This window comes from Larimichthys crocea, chromosome XIII (assembly GCF_000972845.2).
Source record: "Larimichthys crocea isolate SSNF chromosome XIII, L_crocea_2.0, whole genome shotgun sequence".
NCBI classification, from domain to species: domain Eukaryota; kingdom Metazoa; phylum Chordata; class Actinopteri; family Sciaenidae; genus Larimichthys; species Larimichthys crocea.
Window position 1 is genome coordinate 47338490 of NC_040023.1, and position 18919 is coordinate 47357408.

At 40.9% G+C, this 18919-nt stretch overlaps 1 protein-coding gene across 3 annotated transcripts; it reads right to left on the bottom strand.

The window, feature by feature from the left end:
- Window positions 1-757: 757 nt before the first annotated feature.
- satb1a (SATB homeobox 1a) lies at window positions 758-15218 on the bottom strand. Of its 3 annotated transcripts, none has more exons than XM_019275471.2 (11): window positions 14754-15218; window positions 14031-14260; window positions 13690-13866; window positions 13479-13605; window positions 12285-12408; window positions 10970-11081; window positions 10187-10719; window positions 8291-8488; window positions 7279-7434; window positions 4791-4994; window positions 758-2429 (listed from the first exon to the last, which is right to left on the bottom strand). In XM_019275471.2, exons 2-11 carry the CDS (start codon window positions 14245-14247, stop codon window positions 1551-1553), a joined length of 2727 nt encoding a protein of 908 aa, XP_019131016.1. In that variant the 5' UTR covers window positions 14248-14260; window positions 14754-15218; the 3' UTR covers window positions 758-1550. The 3 variants fall into 3 exon arrangements, with proteins under 3 accessions (XP_019131016.1, XP_019131014.1, XP_019131013.1); XM_019275469.2 differs by having other exon boundaries at window positions 14506-15218; XM_019275468.2 differs by having other exon boundaries at window positions 14502-15218.
- Window positions 15219-18919: the final 3701 nt, after the last annotated feature.

Below are 18919 nucleotides of genomic sequence, written 5' to 3' on the forward strand. Positions count from 1 at the left end.
TAAATCTAATAAACTGTCCCCAAAATTCAATTTTATACATTGCTAACACATCCCAACTAAATATTTTCGAAGTGCAAATGTCATCTGCTGATATTATGCTACTAAGGGAGAAAACAACCGTCTTTTTATTTGTCAGGCGGCAGAAATAGCATGATTCCCTCCCAGCTATCTCAGCCTCAGTGTGAGCCCGCAGATTCAATCACATGAGGATTTAAACCTGCGTTTCCTGGTGAGAAACATCATATTCCACTGTTTGTTTTCACTTTCTACTTGAATATTAATACTGTATATACAATGAAAGGCGATCTGTGAAATGTCTGCTAAATTAATAAAATGAAATTAGATGAAAGTTAAAAGTTATCCGTCCTCTCAAACCACATAAAATTTTATTAACAACAGATTGTTTCCACCTCGAAGATCAGACGCTCACAACAGACTGAAGTAATGAACATACAGTATAATTATGAGTGAGCCTATTTTTTCTATCTTCTTCCACAGGCTGCACAGCTTCAGTCTTATATTTCTAGTCCACAATCAATTTTTGTGCACTTTGAGTCAAAGCAAACTTTCTGGAAAACCTTTATAATGCTTCAGTATTGTTGTGTCTATGTCTGCTACATATGATAAATCAGTACAATATGGCAACCACAGGATGTGTAAACATGACACTCAAAGTAACATAGCTATTTTGGGAAATTTATAGATTCATGGATCATTAGAAATACTTTATGTAAACTATGACTCCGTCAGAAGCAAATTAGATCCCAACAAAGCTAGAATTTGTTTTAATAAAGATGAAAAATAGTAACAATATTCAACTTATTTGCAGGAGAGATACTTTAAATATAAACCTGTTGATCAGTTTGGATGATGCGTTGTTTTATCTTTTGATTTATTAAGCACTGCAATCAAAAATGCAGAGGATCCCGTTATTTATGAATGGATTAATTTGAAAATCGAATCTCTTAAGACAGCATCAGGAAACTTGATATGTAATACAATGTCAAAAGACAAACTTGAACAAGACAAATTAAAGATATAACAATCAAAATGCAAAACAAAGCATAGTAAAATCAAAAACAATGAAGATAATGATCATTAATAAAAAATGAATGAACAGATTGGCAGTGCCACTTTCTACAAGGCATTTCTGGCATGAAGATTTTTCAAATTTAAGATCAATAACTGCAATTACTCTTTTTTTTTTTTTTAACAGTGATATCTGAGGGTCTTGGGGTTTTGGGGTCCAAATCATCCAGGCTCCATACACATACAGATATATCTACACAGAAACATTATCTGCACATATAGCCACAGTTATTTTCTGTTTCGAATCCAGTAGGGATCCTCAACTCACAGGACAGATTTCTAAAGTATAATGTAGGTGTACTGTTTGTGTATTAACACCAGAATCCTTCTAAGCTGTGGTATAAGCAGATACAATAAGTCAGCTTTAGTCTTTCCACAGCATTTAAGGATACACACCTATATAACACTCCGATACTAAAACAGCGTGAGTCATCCAGGTTACGTCACAGCATGTATCTTGGTTAGATGTTGCTCTCCTGCTCCTCCTTCATAGGGTGAATGGTTTGAGTGCCAACATCCGATTCTTTCAAAACAGTTATTTCACTTTCTTCATTTCCTGTTTGCCTTTCGTCCTCCTTTTTTCCTGTGTCGGTCTTTCCATCGCCCTCCAACTCCTGTTTCTCTGTCGTTATGTCTGTCTGGGAGAGGATCGGCTCTGTGCAGCCAGGCTGATCGTCTCTACTGTGTTTTGGGTTCTGGATATTATGCTGGTCGTGGTCCTGGCTGTTAAAGAATCTTCGGATGGTGTGTTTGGGTAGGCCTAGCTGAGCTGACAGGGTGTGGACTGCTTCCTCATCTGGGTTGAGGCCCACATCCTGAATGAAGCTCTGCAGGATTCCCAGTGCTTCATGGGATAATCTTAAGCCCTCTCCTTGGACCAGATCTCTACCTTGGATCTCATTATCTGCCTCAGAACAAACCCCAGCCCTGCCTTGGTCCTCATCCCTCATGCTAGGCCACTCTTTCACCCTACTTACTTTGCTGTCTCCAATGAGCTTATTAATTCCTTCCTCACCCACATTTCCATCCCTCACCTGCTCCTTACTTTCTCTTTCTGTACCCTTATCCCGAACCCTACCAGTACAACCCCACTCCCCTCCTAAACTGCTCCCTTCTCCTTGTCCCCCCTCAACCCAGTCCTTACCGTCCCCTCTGTCCCCATTACTGCTCCCCCTGCCCTGCAAACGTATCCTCACGTGCCCCCAGTTGCCCCCAGCCTCGGATTCAGCTGGTGATGCGGCACATGGTTGCCGTGGAGACAGGTGAGGCCCTGCCTCGGGCTGCAGGGGTTGATGGGGTTGAAGATGGTGTTGCTGTGGCAGCGGAGAGTTGCGCTGGTACTGATGAGAGAAAAAGAGAAATTAGAAGCAATTACAGTAAAAAGCCGTGCTTTGTCTTTCGGATTTTATATTTTTAACGCTGAGTAATTTCCATTGTGTTACTGTGGATATTACTGTGTTTAATTTTAATGGTAGATGAGATGTGAAGCCGGCCTGGACAGAAATGTATTTGTATGATATGAAGTGATAGGTCTTACAAATAAGGAACAAATTATGCGTTATTTGCATATTTTATTGCAGATTCTATTTAAAATGTACAAGTAATGGCTATATAGTAATTTACTTCACTGCTTAATGAAACATGCTCTGTTCATTTTAGATGGGTACTGTAACTGGCATCAAATTTTCCATCTCTAAATTACAAACACTGAATCACTGATATTAGAACTGTTCTCACATAACGACAGAGACTAAGCGTGCTCAGCCTTTTGTGTTTGTTGTTTTACTTCTCAATTATTTCTCATGGGTGTTCTAAATAATATGAATGAAAGAAATCGGTGGCAGTCATGTCCTTCATTTGACTTCACTTGAGTGAACTAGATCTGCTGGGTTTTCACATGCGAGGTGAGCTGCACAAACAGAGGGGTACACAACTGTTGTTTGACATGTTAACTGTGAGCCTGTGCTTTAATTAAAACATCAATCCAATCCACGAGCTATGGAGGTGAAAGAAAAATGACTAATCAGCCTCACGGATCATTGCTTACTGTGGTAATCATCTTTTCTTCTGACATTTTTGGCATTTAGCCGTCATTACTGTGCTGCTTTTCCATTGCGCAACTCCAAGATCTGTTGTTCTTCATTTTGATGCATTTCTTTCAAATCTCTTGTCAAATATCGGTAATGCTAACATGGTAATGCTAATTGCTAGCGCATCAGTGCTAACATGCAAATGTTAACATACTAATGCTAACATGCTAAAGCTAACATGCTAATGTTAACATGATAACGTTAACATGCTAATGTTAACATGCTAATGATAACAAGCAAATGCTAACATGCTAATGCTAATTGCTAGTGCATCAGCGCTAACATGCTAATGCTAACACAGTAATGCTAACATGCTAATGTTAACATACTAATGCTAACATGCTAATGTTAATTGCTAGTGCATCAGCGTTAACATGCTAATGCTAACATGGTAATGTTAACTGCTAGCGCATCACCGTTAACATGCTAATGTTAACATGCTAATGTTAACATGCTAATGCTAACATGGTAATGGTAACATGGTAATGTTAACATGGTAATGTTAACTGCTAGTGCATCACTGTTAACATGGTAATGTTAACATGCTAATGTTAACATGTTAATACTAACATGGTAATGTTAACATGCTAATGTTAACATGGTAATGCTAACATGGTAATGTTAACTGCTAGCGCATCACCGTTAAAATGCTAATGCTAACATGGTAATGTTAACTGCTAGCGCATCATCGTTAACATGCTAAAGCTAACATGGTAATGTTAACATGCTAATTTTAACATGGTAATGCTAACATGCTAATGTTAACATGCTAATGCTAACATGGTAATGTTAACTGCTAGCGCATCACCGTTAACATGGTAATGTTAACATGCCAATGCTAACATGGTAATGTTAACATGCTAATGCTAACATGGTAATGTTAACTGCTAGCGCATCACCGTTAACATGCTAATGCTAACATGGTAATGTTAACTGCTAGCGCATCACCGTTAACATGCTAAAGCTAACATGGTAATGTTAACATGCTAATGGTAACATGGTAATGTTAACATGCTAATGTTAACATGCTAATGCTAACATGGTAATGTTAACTGCTAGCGCATCACCGTTAACATGCTAATGTTAACATGCAAATGTTAACATGCTAATGCTAAAATGCTAACTGCTAGCGCATCAGCGCTAACATGCTAATGCTAACATGTTAACATGTTAACATGCTAGCTGCTCCTCTGTCTAAATAAACATGTTAAAAATGACTATTTGAGGTGTGCTTTTTGAATACAGACCCCCAGTAACAGCCCACTTGTCACTCTCAAAATTTCTTTTCTAGTACTGAATTTGCTGAGCAGTGTTAGTAATAATGCATGGGGATGACGGGGCCAGAGTCACGCACACTCAAAATTTCTTTAGAAATTTTCTAGTATTTAATGATATTATCTCATGTATCACTTTATTAAATTGACTTTTTAAAGCGCCTTACACAAAAGAAAGTCATGTCACGTGTCCCTATAGTAATAAGGACAATCTCCACTCTTAAATTGTTACAGTTATTTGTCTGCTAGTTGCTGTTTTTATAGCTGGTAACAAATAATGAAAAAAGAACAGCAGTACGTGTGTAAAGATATTTTGTTTAACTCGTTGCATTCTCACCAGTGTATTGTCATTGCTGAGCAGTGTAAGCCTGTCAGTGCAGTGCTGCTGTGTCGTTGTGTTGCTGCTCTCCTGTTCATAGATGGCATCGCGTTCATTCTGGGACAGGCTGAGGAACCGGCGGATCATGCACAGGTTCTCCCAAAGGGTCCGGTTCTCTGGGCTGGGGTCCTCCTTCCAACGCAGCAGCTCACACAGCCAGCCCTACAGGAGGAATGGTAACACTTCACTGTAAGTCCCACTATTTAGCATTAATATGCAGTCTATAAACATTTAATAAATGGTTTATAACACACTACAGTGTAGTTTTAATCAGATATTAGCCAGGGGGATATACAAGGGGAACACAAAGATCATCTGGGGTCATTAAATGTCCTTTTCTGCACACAGAGGTCAAGACACTATGTCAGCAAATATTCATATGTCTGAGGTCACACACAGTAAGCTCCTGTGGTGCAGATCTATCTGACCTCATCTGACAACTCTGCAGAGTAAGAGAAAGCAGGGAGAAAAATATCTCTTGTGCGATCGACTATAGAGTTACAACAAAAAGCTGTTCAGCTGCCGAATGCCCTGCCACCTTCACCACAATATAATAAACATAACCATTACTCATGCTAATTAAGTCAATAATTTTGTTAATTAGTTCATTAATTAGTGAATATTTCTACACCAACAAGTTCATCTTATATCTTAGGGTTCTGAATAATTAAGAGTCAAAAAGGATGAATGCATTTTGTATGTATCATATTTTAATTTATGGATGTCCACCACTTCTCAGAGAAATACATGTTAATTGATTTTATGTTGCATGCATCAGCTTACACCTATGAATTGCCAAAATGCACACTGCTCATCTAATTTCTTTGGTTGTTGAAGCATGTAAACAACATATGGATTTTAATGTTTGATATAATCTCATTTTATGAAGAATTTTGTTTTGATAGTTGCTACTTCTTTGAAAAGTCATTCAGTTACTCTGTGTCGAAATGTATTCATGCAGCATGTGTGCAAAAATTAATAATTCCTGTTCTATACTGTGAACCTCCGGTGAAAGGCCAACATGATGGTAGGACATCAAAATTGCCATGGCAACACCATGTAAATTTCATACGATGAGTTTTGATTCATGTCACCCCCATACACCCACTCTCCAATTTATTTCTGCCTCATTAGAATTTAATAAGATATAAATGGTAATAACTGCAAAGGTCTACAAAGTAAAACTTCACAGTTTACTTTTCATATTCTTCCAAAATGGGTTAATGTTGTAAAGCTTCTTGTCTATTTCCTGTTCATAACACAAGAAATAAAGTCACAGTTTTGAAGATCCTCTAATGGAAAAAGCCAAAAGATGATGGAGAGATTTTCTTATTAGCTCGAATCTTTTTCTGCATCGAGAGGGGAGAAACTTGTGAGTGGCAGATTGAGGATGGTAAAGCCAAGCTAGTTTCAGATTCATGAACTGGAGCATGATTATGTTTGCAACACGCACACATACACACACACACACACACACACACACACAGATTCACACAAACACACAGATGCATACACATACACATACACACACACATACACTTGGCTGTAGCCCAAGTCTAGCACACAATGCCATCCAGATGCACAGTGCAGATAGAACAGAGAGATCCAGCATGGTTCTGCCTGCCAAACAGTCGGGTAATACAGAGAGAGAGGTAGAGAGCAAGAAAGAGAGAGAGAAAGAGAGAGAATATAGAGAAAGTAAAGTAAAAAGAGAGGCCAGCGAAGAGATAGAGAAAAATCCTCAGGGGTTTTGGACCACCTGTCTGTACTTGCATGACCGCCGAATGACCTCCAAACATCTTCATTTTGAGTGTAGAGAAGGGAGAAAGAAAAAGAAAGAAAGAAAGAAAGAAAGAAAGAAAGAAAGAAAGAAAGAAAGAAAGAAAGAAAGAAAGAAAGAAAGAAAGAAAGAAAGAAGTGAAAATAGGGGAGACGTGCACGGGAGGAAGAGAAAATGAGACAGCTAAAATCCCCCCATTCCATGAAGGGAAATTATCCTCAAAACAAAAGGCAATAAGCTTATGGGGCCGCCATAAAAATGAGAACAATAAACACTCAAATCATGCCTGTGTGTGTATTTGTGTATTAGTGCATGTGTTTGCCTGTGCGCATTTGCAGGACCGCGTGTGCATGCCTGTGCTTGTACATTATGTCTATGTACACAAATAAGTGGTGTGTATCTGTGCACGTGTTTTTGTATGGCGACTATTAAAGTGATCATTTAGGACACAATAGCAGTCTGATGCACTGATGATAGTCCTCTGCAGAGTACAGCTGCTGGTTGATTATCTGGGCTTTCCTCCACACACACTAGCCACCCCAGCTTTAAAAGCGAAGAGATGGATTCATCAGAAAAGCTGAATTTGAACAATTAAGTAGTAGGAGCGATTGGGTGAAATATGTTAATAATAAGATGCATCAAATTCACAAAGCAAATAAGTACTACCTGACTCTTAGAAGCGGCCACCTTTGCGAACAGAGCCTGCGACACCTTGGCTCTCTTCATCTCGTGCTGAATCTCCTCATAGATAGAAGCGCTCACATTGAGAACACAGCTGTCTGTCCTCAACCCTCTGTCTCCTGTAACTGGGGACAGTCTTGCCTGAGAAGAGACAGACAAACACAAGAAAATTGGGTTTAAAAGTGAGCTTGCATAAAGCACTTATTTTGTGCCTATACAAAGTGGGGGGGCAGGAATAACTGATTCACATGATACCCCCTCGAAGTGAAGCTTCTTTCTGGCAGGACATGCAGCTGGCAACTTCATGTATATTAGAGGAAACATGTGGCAGTGTGCACCCTCTCGGGGGCAACAGAGGGAGCCGGCAGCGTAGTGCACCAGGAGGTGTCCGTACCAGATTGTGAAAAAAATGGGGGGGGGGGGGGGGGGGGGGGGGGGTATTAGAGATGAAGCGATGAAAAAGAAAACTAACTGGAAGTTGGTAGTGTCGATTGATAGATATGATCCAAAAAGTCATTATGCTAAATGTTAGTGTCAGCATGCTCACAGTGACAGCCTTCGTGTTTTAGCATCTATCTTAGATTAGAGTACTGACATAAGCCATGTACAGCTGAGGCTGATGGAAATGCCATTTCACTTTTGGAGGGTAAAAAAAAAAAAAATGGGATCACCACTGAGGGGTCTACAAATGTATTCTAAAGCATGGGAGCAATGTCTATACCAAATTTCTTTGCATTTTTTTCTTGTCAGTTGTCCCGGCAGCTAATTGGAGTGCTATTAGAGGAGGGGTCAGTGACTTCACAACAACTCCCTAATATGATGATTTATGTTTTGTTGTTTATAATGTCCTTGACGTCTTAAATGTCTTTGTTAAATTAACCCAGTTAAATCTGTGTTCTATCCATTCATATAATATATGTCTTTTAAGCATATCTGCTTTTGCTGAGATGTACAACAGTCCTCTCTCTCTCTCTCTCTGCTGTGTCTGCTGGCTGACCTGTGTGGGTCTTGGTGGTGTGTTATTGCAGCTGGGGGTGAATCCAGTCAGGCTTCTGTCTTTCTCCTCCTGGTAGATGCGCTCCCTCTCAGCCTCAGGGAGCTGCAGGAAGTTGTACATGGCCCGCAGGTTGACCAGCAGAGATTGGGAGGCATGCATAGGGTCCTCCTCCTTCCGCAGAATCTCCGATAGCAGGCCCTGATAGAGGTAGGCACACCCATGAATGCATTGATTGGCTTTAGATGACTATTCTAAGAAAATGTTTGCAGAGTTTGAATTAATATTTCATCGTGTTTGCTTTTTCACTGAAGGTTAGATGAAAAGATCAGTACGACTCTTATGTCTGGCAGCAGGTGTTATCTTAATTTAGAATATAGACTGGAAACAGGGGGACAACCACGACTTTTATGCTAAGCTAACTGTCTCTTGGCTGTAGTTTTACAGTACATTTACGATACGAACAGGAGAATGGTATTTATTATTTTACTTATTATGATTTATTATTCTCTCTAACTCACAATCAAACTGAAGTGCATTTCCAAAACATTGAACTTTTGTTTTAAACTTTGGGAGCCCAATTTAAAGCCAAATGCAGAAATGATACAGATTTCTTTACACAGATTTTTATATTAAATTCAAAATGTAAGCATATAGAATGGTTAAGTGACACCTTCAAAATCACACATACGGGGGATACTACCATTATCCTAATGAAACTATCCAAATAAAAAGTTTCTCGTATGCCTGGAGATATTGTGCAAAAGCTCCTAATATCCAACTCTGGATCTCATTCAAAGAGGCACCTTGTCAAGTTCCTGTAGTTTAGTGTTTCACAGCTATAGATGATGCAGAGCCAGTTCCCAGTCAGCACTAAGCACACTACTCGCCTGTAGAGCTAGTATTATTCTGGGGAGTATCTGTGTATGCGGGAAAGCCTTCAAACATCACATGCAGATTGTAGGAACTTCCTTTCTGAAAAGAAATCAGATTTTACACTGGCATGGAAATGTGAAAGAGAGGAAACAGCCGTCTTATTCAAATCATGGATCATCTTTGGGTACACCCAGCAAAACCCTTCCTACCAAATAGATGGAGGCTTTATGTGAATCGCAAAATGAAAAATGCTCCCCTCATGTCTATATGGCATCTTGGCATCATGCCCAACTTGTATGGCTGGCAGTGAAGCACCTTGGACTTAGCAATGGGGAAACAGACGTGGATAATAACCAGCTCTGCTCATTGTGATGAAAATGATAATGCCGGTAATAATAATAATAATAACAATAGGCTTAGTCTGTCCCCTGAGCTCAGTTTTCTATGGTTGTGGTGGTGGATGTAAGATGATGGACACAGATAAGGTGGCATTTTAGTCTTAGTGGCGATGGCAGGGGGAGATATGGATATGAAATGAGGGAGACCAATGGAAGGGAAAAGGGAAAGATTAAAAAAAAAAAAGATGGATTGACAATCAAGGGAGAGATTAAACGAATAGAAGGGCTGCCAGAGTGAAAGGTGGCAAGATGGAGGGACAGTAAGATAGAGGAAGAGGTAGAGAGGGAGACAGCATTTCTCCAAGGGGTTGTGATTAGTTGGCCCAGCAGCTGCTTCAGTGCTGGCACCAGCTTTGTGCTGCAGAGAGCTGGCACAAACACACACACACACACACACACACACACACACACACACAGACATACACACATGCATGGGGGGAGGGGGCACTGCGGCAAAGGCCATGCCAATGTGCCAACCATCAAACACACATATTCACACATCACACTTACCTACAACCGCAACAGCAGAAAACACTTCCAAAAGCTAATCACCAGCAAACAGTTGCAACCTCTTTGAACACATTTTCATTCAGATCACAGTGTCTGTGATTTATGTGATGCATACCTGAGTCCTGTTAAAGGCCACCCGGGCAAAGATGGCTTGGGAGATGCCTGCTCTCTTCAGTTCCTCCCTCACACAGTGGTAGATGTCATTTGGCACATCTGTTGATCCCACAGAAGACCCGGCCGTTGTCTGGTTTTGTGGCCCGGCTACAGAGCCTCCCCCTGGACCACAGTGTGCCTGCTGCGGGGCTTGGGAATCAGGGGGTTTGGAGAAGACAGCAGGAGCCCTTCCTACAGGCGGATGGTTGAGATACTGCTGTGGGGACGGTGAGAGACCCTGGCCAGCTAGCATGCGGCTTACAGCATACTGCTGGTTGAGAAACTGGGCCATCACAAGCTGCTGGTTGACCATTTGGGAGCTGAGAGGTTGGGTTACCAACCCGTGAGGGCGCAGGCCGAGTGGGGGGCGGCCACATATGTTGGCTACTTCTCCACGAGAGAAAAGAAGGGTGGAGCTCTGATCAGCAGGGCTACTTGTGATCGGCTGCTGGGTGACGGTGATATGCGTGGACTGGTCGGAGAAGCTTTCAATGTCTGGAAAGACAAATGGACAATTATTAGCACATCAAATATGAACTGCTGCTTTTGCTTTGTAAAGTTTAATCAGCAGCGACTTTCTAAAGTTTAATTATTGTCCTACATTGAACATATTGTGAATTTCTTGTTAGTAAAATGGCTAGTCTAACCAAAACAGTGTGTGGTACATTATGTAGTACAGTAGATTTGGGACATGCTGTAAGATCAGGCACGCTTAACGTTTGCAAGCTTGATTGAAATCCCTCACCCTTGAAGCATTTGGTCTTCTTGAAGTGCTTGTACCATCGACCAAACTCGTGACACTTGGCAGCTGAGACATTTGCATAGTAAGTGCTATTTACAATAGATGATATCATACTCTGAAACAGAGGGGAGAAGACAATAGAAATTCATTATATTTTTCCAAGCTCCTGCTATGGGCGGCCTGGGTGTCTCAGCTGTTCACACATTTGATATTAATGAACTCAGATCTGTGTTATTAAAAAGACCCCCAGGTAAATAGGATAATAAAGACAGATGAGTGTGTCAGTGTGTAAGGAGCTCCTCGTGTGCGTATGTACAGTATGTGTATGTATGCATGTATGTGCGTGTACGTGTGTGTGTGCGTGTAATCAAACAAAACACTAGAGGTCATCAGAGACTATGCCTCTCTGTCTGTAAGTCTCTCTCACTCGTGCAAAAACACACACACACACACACATGCACACGGTTTTTCCCAGAAGACCGTCCTCTTCTGCAATCTTTACATCTGATTACACCTTTCATCTTCTCATATTTATTTTAATCTGCTTCTCGCAAACAAGAGTGAGGCTGGGAGTAAAGGGAGTGATAGGAGGGAGAGAGATGGGGGAGGGAGGATTGGCTCGTATCTGATCTGCAGAGAAGGAAGGAATCTGTACAAGAGAGAGATAGTGAGCAATTTCTCTTTATCAAACTGTAGATGTCCTACTCACCCTCAGGCGAAATAACACATTGACTAAGTTGATAATTATGAATATTCATAAAGAGGCCCCCCCCCACCCCAAATACTGCATCATTAATGTAAAATTATTTCTGCGGTTGTGTCTGTGTTTGCTTAATTAACCAAAATTGGAGACTATTTTAAAACCAGATTTGGATGTTATTGCTGGAATCAGTCAAGAGTGCAGAAAAAGTGAAATACTGAGAGATGTGGACAGATTAGAGTGAGAGTAAGGCGGTTGGTGAGGCTGTCAGATAGACCGATATAGTGACAGGCAGACAGGTTGGCAGTGGAAAGAATCAAGATAGGCAGCAGCCCAGGCAGTAGGGCTTTTTAGGAGATAGCCATCTCTCTTTATCTGTTTCTCTCTCGCGCTCTGCCCCCACACCTTATCTACCTCTGCATCTGGACTTCCTTTCTAACTATTGGACCACACGCTCGCTCTGCATCACACATTAAAGTAGGCACAAACACACACACACACACGCACAGGACATGGAAGGGCAAATACATTACAGACGGCACACTTTTGAGCTTCAGCTCCAGTTCTCTCTTTTCTATGCATTTTCTATATACTGTATGTTTGTTTGTGTGTGTTTACCTGGGACAGTGGGCACTCCTTGGCCAGGGTGCTCTGGTTCATGTCCTTGAGGAGCTCCTTCAGAGCATTTCTCACTGTGGAGTGACTCCACTGCTCTGCTGGCAAGTCCTCCAGTTTGGGACAGCTAGACAAAGAGCAAATTAACAACACTTGAATTGCGACATTGTGATATATTACAGTTTAAAGGGAGAGTCTAGTGATTTAGTGCCGCGCTTCCATAAAGTTGAGAGACTGTTGAGAGACTCACAATCAATAAACCTGACATTTAGTACTCGCTATGATTTAATCTCCAAAAATGCTGGATATTATAAGGTCCAAGAAGAAACTTAATGACATCCTTCACTGGACCCTGGTGACATCATTAGGGTTATTTTCTCACACTTCATAGAGCTACTTTGGAACCACAGAATAAAACTGGTACAATGCAACTGTTTTTACAGGCTTAGTACTTCCTGTGATGAGTAAACCGAACTTTATGTGCAGAAAGACTGAAGTGCCTCTTTAAGAAAAGAAGATTATGACTTGCTTATTTGGAGTTCCTATCCCAGCATGCAATGAGTGATCAGCAGACAAGACCCCGACAAAATATACATGATCCCAAGTCCTTCTTTCTTTGAGACAATGGCCATTTTTTACTGAAGACATTTTGTCACAGCAGGAAGATCACATTCACAGGTGTAAATAATAAAATGAATGATAGCCATCATTAACGTCATTAGTAAAACGCGTGTTTTCCGATGACAGGTCAAAATATCTGCTGTGAAGATTCTCTGCTTTAATATTTTCTAATGATGAATATGTAGCACTGTCCTAACTCTCATGGTGGATCTGACCCAACAATCAATATGTGGCACAAACAACTGTCAAAAAATAAAATAAAAAAAGTGCAAGGAACATTAATCGTTCAAAAATGTTACAGGAAATAACTTTTAATGTCTTTCACTATTAAAATGCTCATTAATATTCATTGCAACAAGCAAATAAAATCACTCATTAAACTTAATCTAAAGCCATTAAAACAGAATAAGAATTTCATCATTCTCTGCTGGAGACTGCACACCAAAATGTATTTTGTATGGGTCTGATCTGGTCCATGCCCTTTAGTTGTTTTATTTTCTTAGTACAAATTAGGTGCGGTGGGTGTCTTTTCCGGCACACACTGGAGGAAAAGCTGTGACACACTAAATTAATTACCTGTGCAGCTGTATTTTAAGGGTGATAACATGGTGAACATCCTGCAGCATATCAGCCACTGTGGCATCGGGAGCATCTGTTACAGAGGACAGAGGCACTGGGTTCCACCTGCCCACCTGGATCAGACCTGAACATCCACACAAAAGAGAAAACTGTAAGAAAAATGACTGGACACTTTTGTGTCCTTTCCTCTTTGTACAGATTTATGTACCTCTGGCCTGTGCAGCAGAGCTGTGTGAGTAGCCCAGTGTCAGCAGGGCCATCTCTATAAGCTGGTTAAACAGCAGATCTCTCTTGACCAACACAAACTCAGCATGTTCTTCTCTCCTCTCTCTTTCCAGAGGGCTTTCCTTGTGCTCCACTACACAGAACACCGGCAGCAGGCTCCCTGGGGTGATGGACACAAGTGATGTCATACAGCATGACACCAGGGCGCAAGCAAAGAGGGCATATGATTCAATCAAAGGAAAATCTTACTAAAGACCCAATCTTATATTATGTTTCAAGTAGTTTCAAGTTTGCATCTCTACCCCATATATGAAGTCCATGTACCTCTGCTGTGCCAGCTCTTGCTCTGCGGCCTCACTATAGTGGTTTTCTGGCTCAGGCAGGGATTTTTGGCCACAGGACTCCCCTGCCTGCTCCTCTCCTGGGCTGAAGGTCCCGCTCCGTTTTGTTCCAGACGAGCCAGCTTGGCAGGAGGGGGCCAGGAGTCTACAACGGGATCACTGCCCTCAGGTTTCTTGGCTCCATTACAAAAGGCGTCCATCTGTGGTCTTACACTAATGCAGAGACAGACACTTAAAAGTCAAAGACTGGGAGAGGTACACAAATAAAATAAAATAAAACACTCTTATTATCTTTATACTATGTCTGTTGTGGTCAGCAGTGAGCTGATGGTTACTTATTAGATATAGATAAGTAACTTTTGTAAAGACAAACGTAGTCTGTAGTATATCTGAGGCTGTTTCATTTTAAGTTTAACAAGAAAATTAGAAAACACAATTTGGCACACACACGTACACACTCAGATCTGAAGCGTATCCGGATCAGTTATTAAGGGATGACCTTCACCCAGATGCAGCGATTGAGATAACCCACAAAATCCAGCGAAAGTCCAGTGAATGCTACAGCGCAGTTTCCCATAATAAACCTGCTGTCATCTCCAGGCGCGCTGCTGTAAACGGCAGTGATTTCAGTTCATCTTCAGCTCCTAAATGAGCGCAAATCGTCCCACGTTTGATTCTGCTGAAGTTTGATCGGGGCGAAACCAACCTGTTTCAGTCGGCACAGCGTGCACGTCCGACCTCCCATCACCATACCTCAACAGTCCATTCCTGTAGATATCGGCTTTATCCATTTGTTTGTCCTCGCTTCCATTGATCTCCAGTTGGGGAACAGAAACGCTTCTTTTGGCTGTCGGCACGCGTCCTTTTACTTACATTACCCGCCTGTTTAACATCGACATTATCTCGTGTTTACTGTCTAACTAGTTTTTCCCTTTTTCCTTCCTCGTTCTCCGACCGCGCTTCGCTCTCCGGTTTGAAGATAAATTGGCCTTAGCGCAAGTTCAGAGCGACCTCCCGTCCGGAGCACCAGGACGCTGCTTCTTGTGGATCAAGCTCTACAGAGAACAATACACAGCATGGAGCTCCTGGATTACATTCCCTATCATATATTATGCCACAGCAGCACTGACTCCGGGACAGCAGTTGGTTATACTTCAAAGCCCTGTGCGCACGCGAGGAGAGAGAGAGGGAGCGAGAGAGAGAGAGAGAGAGAGAGAGAGAGAGACCCCCTCCCCACACACACTCACACACACAGACTCATAAATACACGGACCCAGCTGCATTAGCATATGGTGTAATAATGAATTCACTAGCGCGCTCCGTAAATGTATTAAATGTGACAATTGCGCATAAATCTATTTATTATTTTCTGCCGCATGCTGTGCACGCACTTATTATTGTCTTTAGGGTATTGGAGCTCTCCATGGTAACAAAGTGGAGCAGGACGAGGTGGAAGTGGCTGACTGATATTAACTTTTGAATGTTGATGTTTTATTATACGAGATTATCTATGGCTCAGGTTTCACTACATGTGCTCCATGTACCACTACAATTACAGCTGTATGTTGTAGTAGCCTATAATATAGTCCTTACTACGCTATACTCTGAAGTAAAGAATTATATACAATACTATACCATAATAATATATACTGATAGTACAATGGCTCCATAGTAGTATCATGCATAGTATAGTATAGTATAGTATAGTATAGTATAGTATAGTATAGTATAGTATAATGTAGTGTAGTATAGTATAGTATAGTATAGTATAATGTAGTGTAGTGTAGTATGGTATAGTATACATTAGAATATAGTTAAAATTATGCAACATATGGTTTCCCTTATAGGGATGTGAACCAGGTGGGCATACGTGATATTTGTCCAACTTTCATTTATTAAATTAATCTTTAAATAAATAGAAAAAATATTTTGAGATTTATTGAAAAAAATAGTATAGTATAGTATAGTATAGTATAGTATAGTATAGTATAGTATAGTATATTAAAGCAGTACACCAGCCCTTGCTTTAAGTTAAAATACTGCACTATACTCAATCACAATATACTCTACTATACACTATAGTAGATATAATTTATAGTACTGTATGCAACTGTATAGTACTAGCAGTGTAGTAATATGATATATACGGTATACAATACTGTAGTAGCATGTACTACATACAATGTTGTGCTGGGATTACACAACAGGGTAGTGCTTCAAATTTAAGCATAATAGCTGTCTATTATAGATAAAGTTATAAATAATTCTCAAACCACCAAATGCACCCAAAGTATAAAAAAGACATGAAAGGAAACATTTTAGTCACTGTACCTCAAAGTTTTCACACAGCTGAATCAATTAGCATAGAAAACAGCTTGTCTTCTGTCCTGTTTGCAGAATCCTGAAGTTGCAGCCAAGTATCAGCAGACCTTCCACATGCAGTCCACTGCAGGCAATATGCACTTCACCTCTGGAGCTGTGAGTGGTGCCTGAAATCTCTGTGGTATCACAATGCAAAGGGTGGAAGGTGTGAATGTGTGTGTATGTGCGTGTGAGAGGAAGAAAAGGAAGAGCCAGAGATCCTTCATTCTGGCAGATAAGATTCAAAGACTTGCCCCTTGAAATGTTACACCGGTGTGATTACAGGTCTGTCTTTTTCTGCACAGAGAACAGGCACATAGATGGGTGGATGTTGTGCAATCAGAGTGTATGTTTAGGGAGAGAGAGCATGCTCTACTACTTTTGACTAATTAAACAAAGTGAATTAGCTATCTCCCCAGCCAGAACGAGTCATGGCTGGTTACACATCATTCATCGTGACTAATTCACAGAGAGAGATGTCACTCAACTGGGTGGAAATGTGTTTGTGTGTGCGTGTGTGTGTGTGTGTGTGTGTGTGTGTGTGTGTCATTCCAATAGCACCTCTGGGTATCCTGCTGTTCAGCTCACTGTTTTGAGTGTGTGTGTGTGTGTAGTTTTAGAGATATTTGCTAGTATTTTGTGTGTGCTTGTGCCTTTAAGTGTTGATATGCTCACATTTCTCTCTCTCTGTCACCCTCTGCTCCACTATTTTATCACTGGCTTGATACGTCGTCAATGAGGCTGGCATGCTAAATGATAATTAAGACCATTACACGCTCACAGAGCATGCTACCAGTGCAGCACACGGCTTCCTCAGTCGCAGCCTCATCTCAGGGGACACCCTACTACTCACACAGTCGTGTATCTCTCCAAATTAGGTTAGATTTTCATTCCACCTTATTCGCCATGGATGTGATGTGGTTATTATAAACTCATGATATGGTTAGTGAGCCTGCTGCCATTAGATGGGTGGAGGCATCATGTTGGCGCGTTAAAAGGGAAATGGATCGCCAACACTCAGTATTGCACATCTCTGTTTCTCTTGCTCGTGCAAAATTGTGCTCTGAAGTACGCTTGCTGATGCACACAATCTGATAATGACGACAGACACTCACAAGTGTTTGTGCAGAAACACATATACACATAGTGAAAGGTTTGCTCAAGCAATGTAGTACTTGAAAACAGTTTTGAGGTACTTATACTTGAAAATGTTGTACTTTTTACTCCATTCCACTACATTTACTTGACAGCTATAGTTATAACTCACCAAAAAGCAGTATCTAGTTGGGGCCCCTAATCATGTTTCAGAGTTGTTAGCAGTTCCAACAGAGTGATTTCTTTTCTAAACTAAGTCCAAATGCAGTAAAATGGTCCAATATTTCACAAAAAAGCAGAGATTAGACAAGGAGGTGAAACCCCTGAGTTGGGAACACCTGGGCTAACCTACAGAACTGTATACAAATTTGTATGTTTTAGTCATTAGTGTTTTTACTTTAGGAAAGGATCTGCGTATTTATCTTCCTACTGTCCACCTCTAGCCTGAAACACCCTAACCCAGAAACATTTCTCTATAGGTTCTCTATATTACATATCCATACAATAACCTTATCGCTGACATCGTGCCAGAGCTATACTTGAAGGCAGCTGTCTCTCCTCAGGTTTCCCTAGAGATGGGGTGTGTACAGGCCCCTTGGCCTGTTAATGTATCAGCGCAGGTATCAAATATTGCTTCAGAAAAACATAGCCTCGGGTTAAGGTGGTTTTGACGTGTGTATACAAATCAGAAAGTCTCTGACAAAAGAAGTTCAAGCTTGTGAGCTGGGACCTTCAGGTGTCAGATGAGATTGTGAGCTTGAGATCAGATGTGAGATGTGCCCTCCTTATAAAATAGTTTGGGGGAGAAAAAAAAGATGGCTTTTGTTTTGTGGAGAAGAGAGGCGAAGATACAGATAAGACAGAATAATGGACTAAATACAGAGGGTGGAAGCGCTGAGTTAAATGGGCCTGATATGTCATGTGACATTTCTATATTGCTATATTAGGAGGGCTGTGCAGTCTGGTTTGTGAGTGGCAACTACTGTATGCATGAATGTGACGTACTGCACATACACTATGGGCCATTAACGTTGTCAAACTATGTGTGTAAAATGTACTTATAGCCGTGTCTTTAAACAGCCATGCATGCCCACTTCCTGGATAGCACCCAAGGGCATCATACTGTAAAAACCATTAAGTTAAAATGCCGGCTCAGTGTTGCCAACGTAACAAGGGAGCCCTAAAGCATGAATGCATGACTGTATGTTGTAGAGTCATGAGGCCAGATTAGATTAGAGTTTAAGCAAGACTGTTTATAATGAAACAAAAGAACACAGAGAGACAGTGGAGTTAAAACAGTAGAGCAGCACATCACTCATCCAGAACTAAATTATGGTCTGTGGATAAAAACTAACATGTATATTTCTTTTGTCTTTGACTACACATTGTGTATGTTAAAGCACAATTTAAAGGTTC

Bases quoted from the DNA above. Each gene is read 5' to 3' on its own strand.
- satb1a (XM_019275471.2), bottom strand. From the start codon at position 14,247: ATGGACGCCTTTTGTAATGGAGCCAAGAAACCTGAGGGCAGTGATCCC. The intron at 11,082-12,284 runs GTAAACACACAC...CCTCTGTTTCAG, and splicing joins AGGAGTGCCCACTGTCCCAG to AGTATGATATCATCTATTGT. The intron at 2,430-4,790 runs GTGAGAATGCAA...TTCTCTCATCAG, and splicing joins TCAGCAATGACAATACACTG to TACCAGCGCAACTCTCCGCT.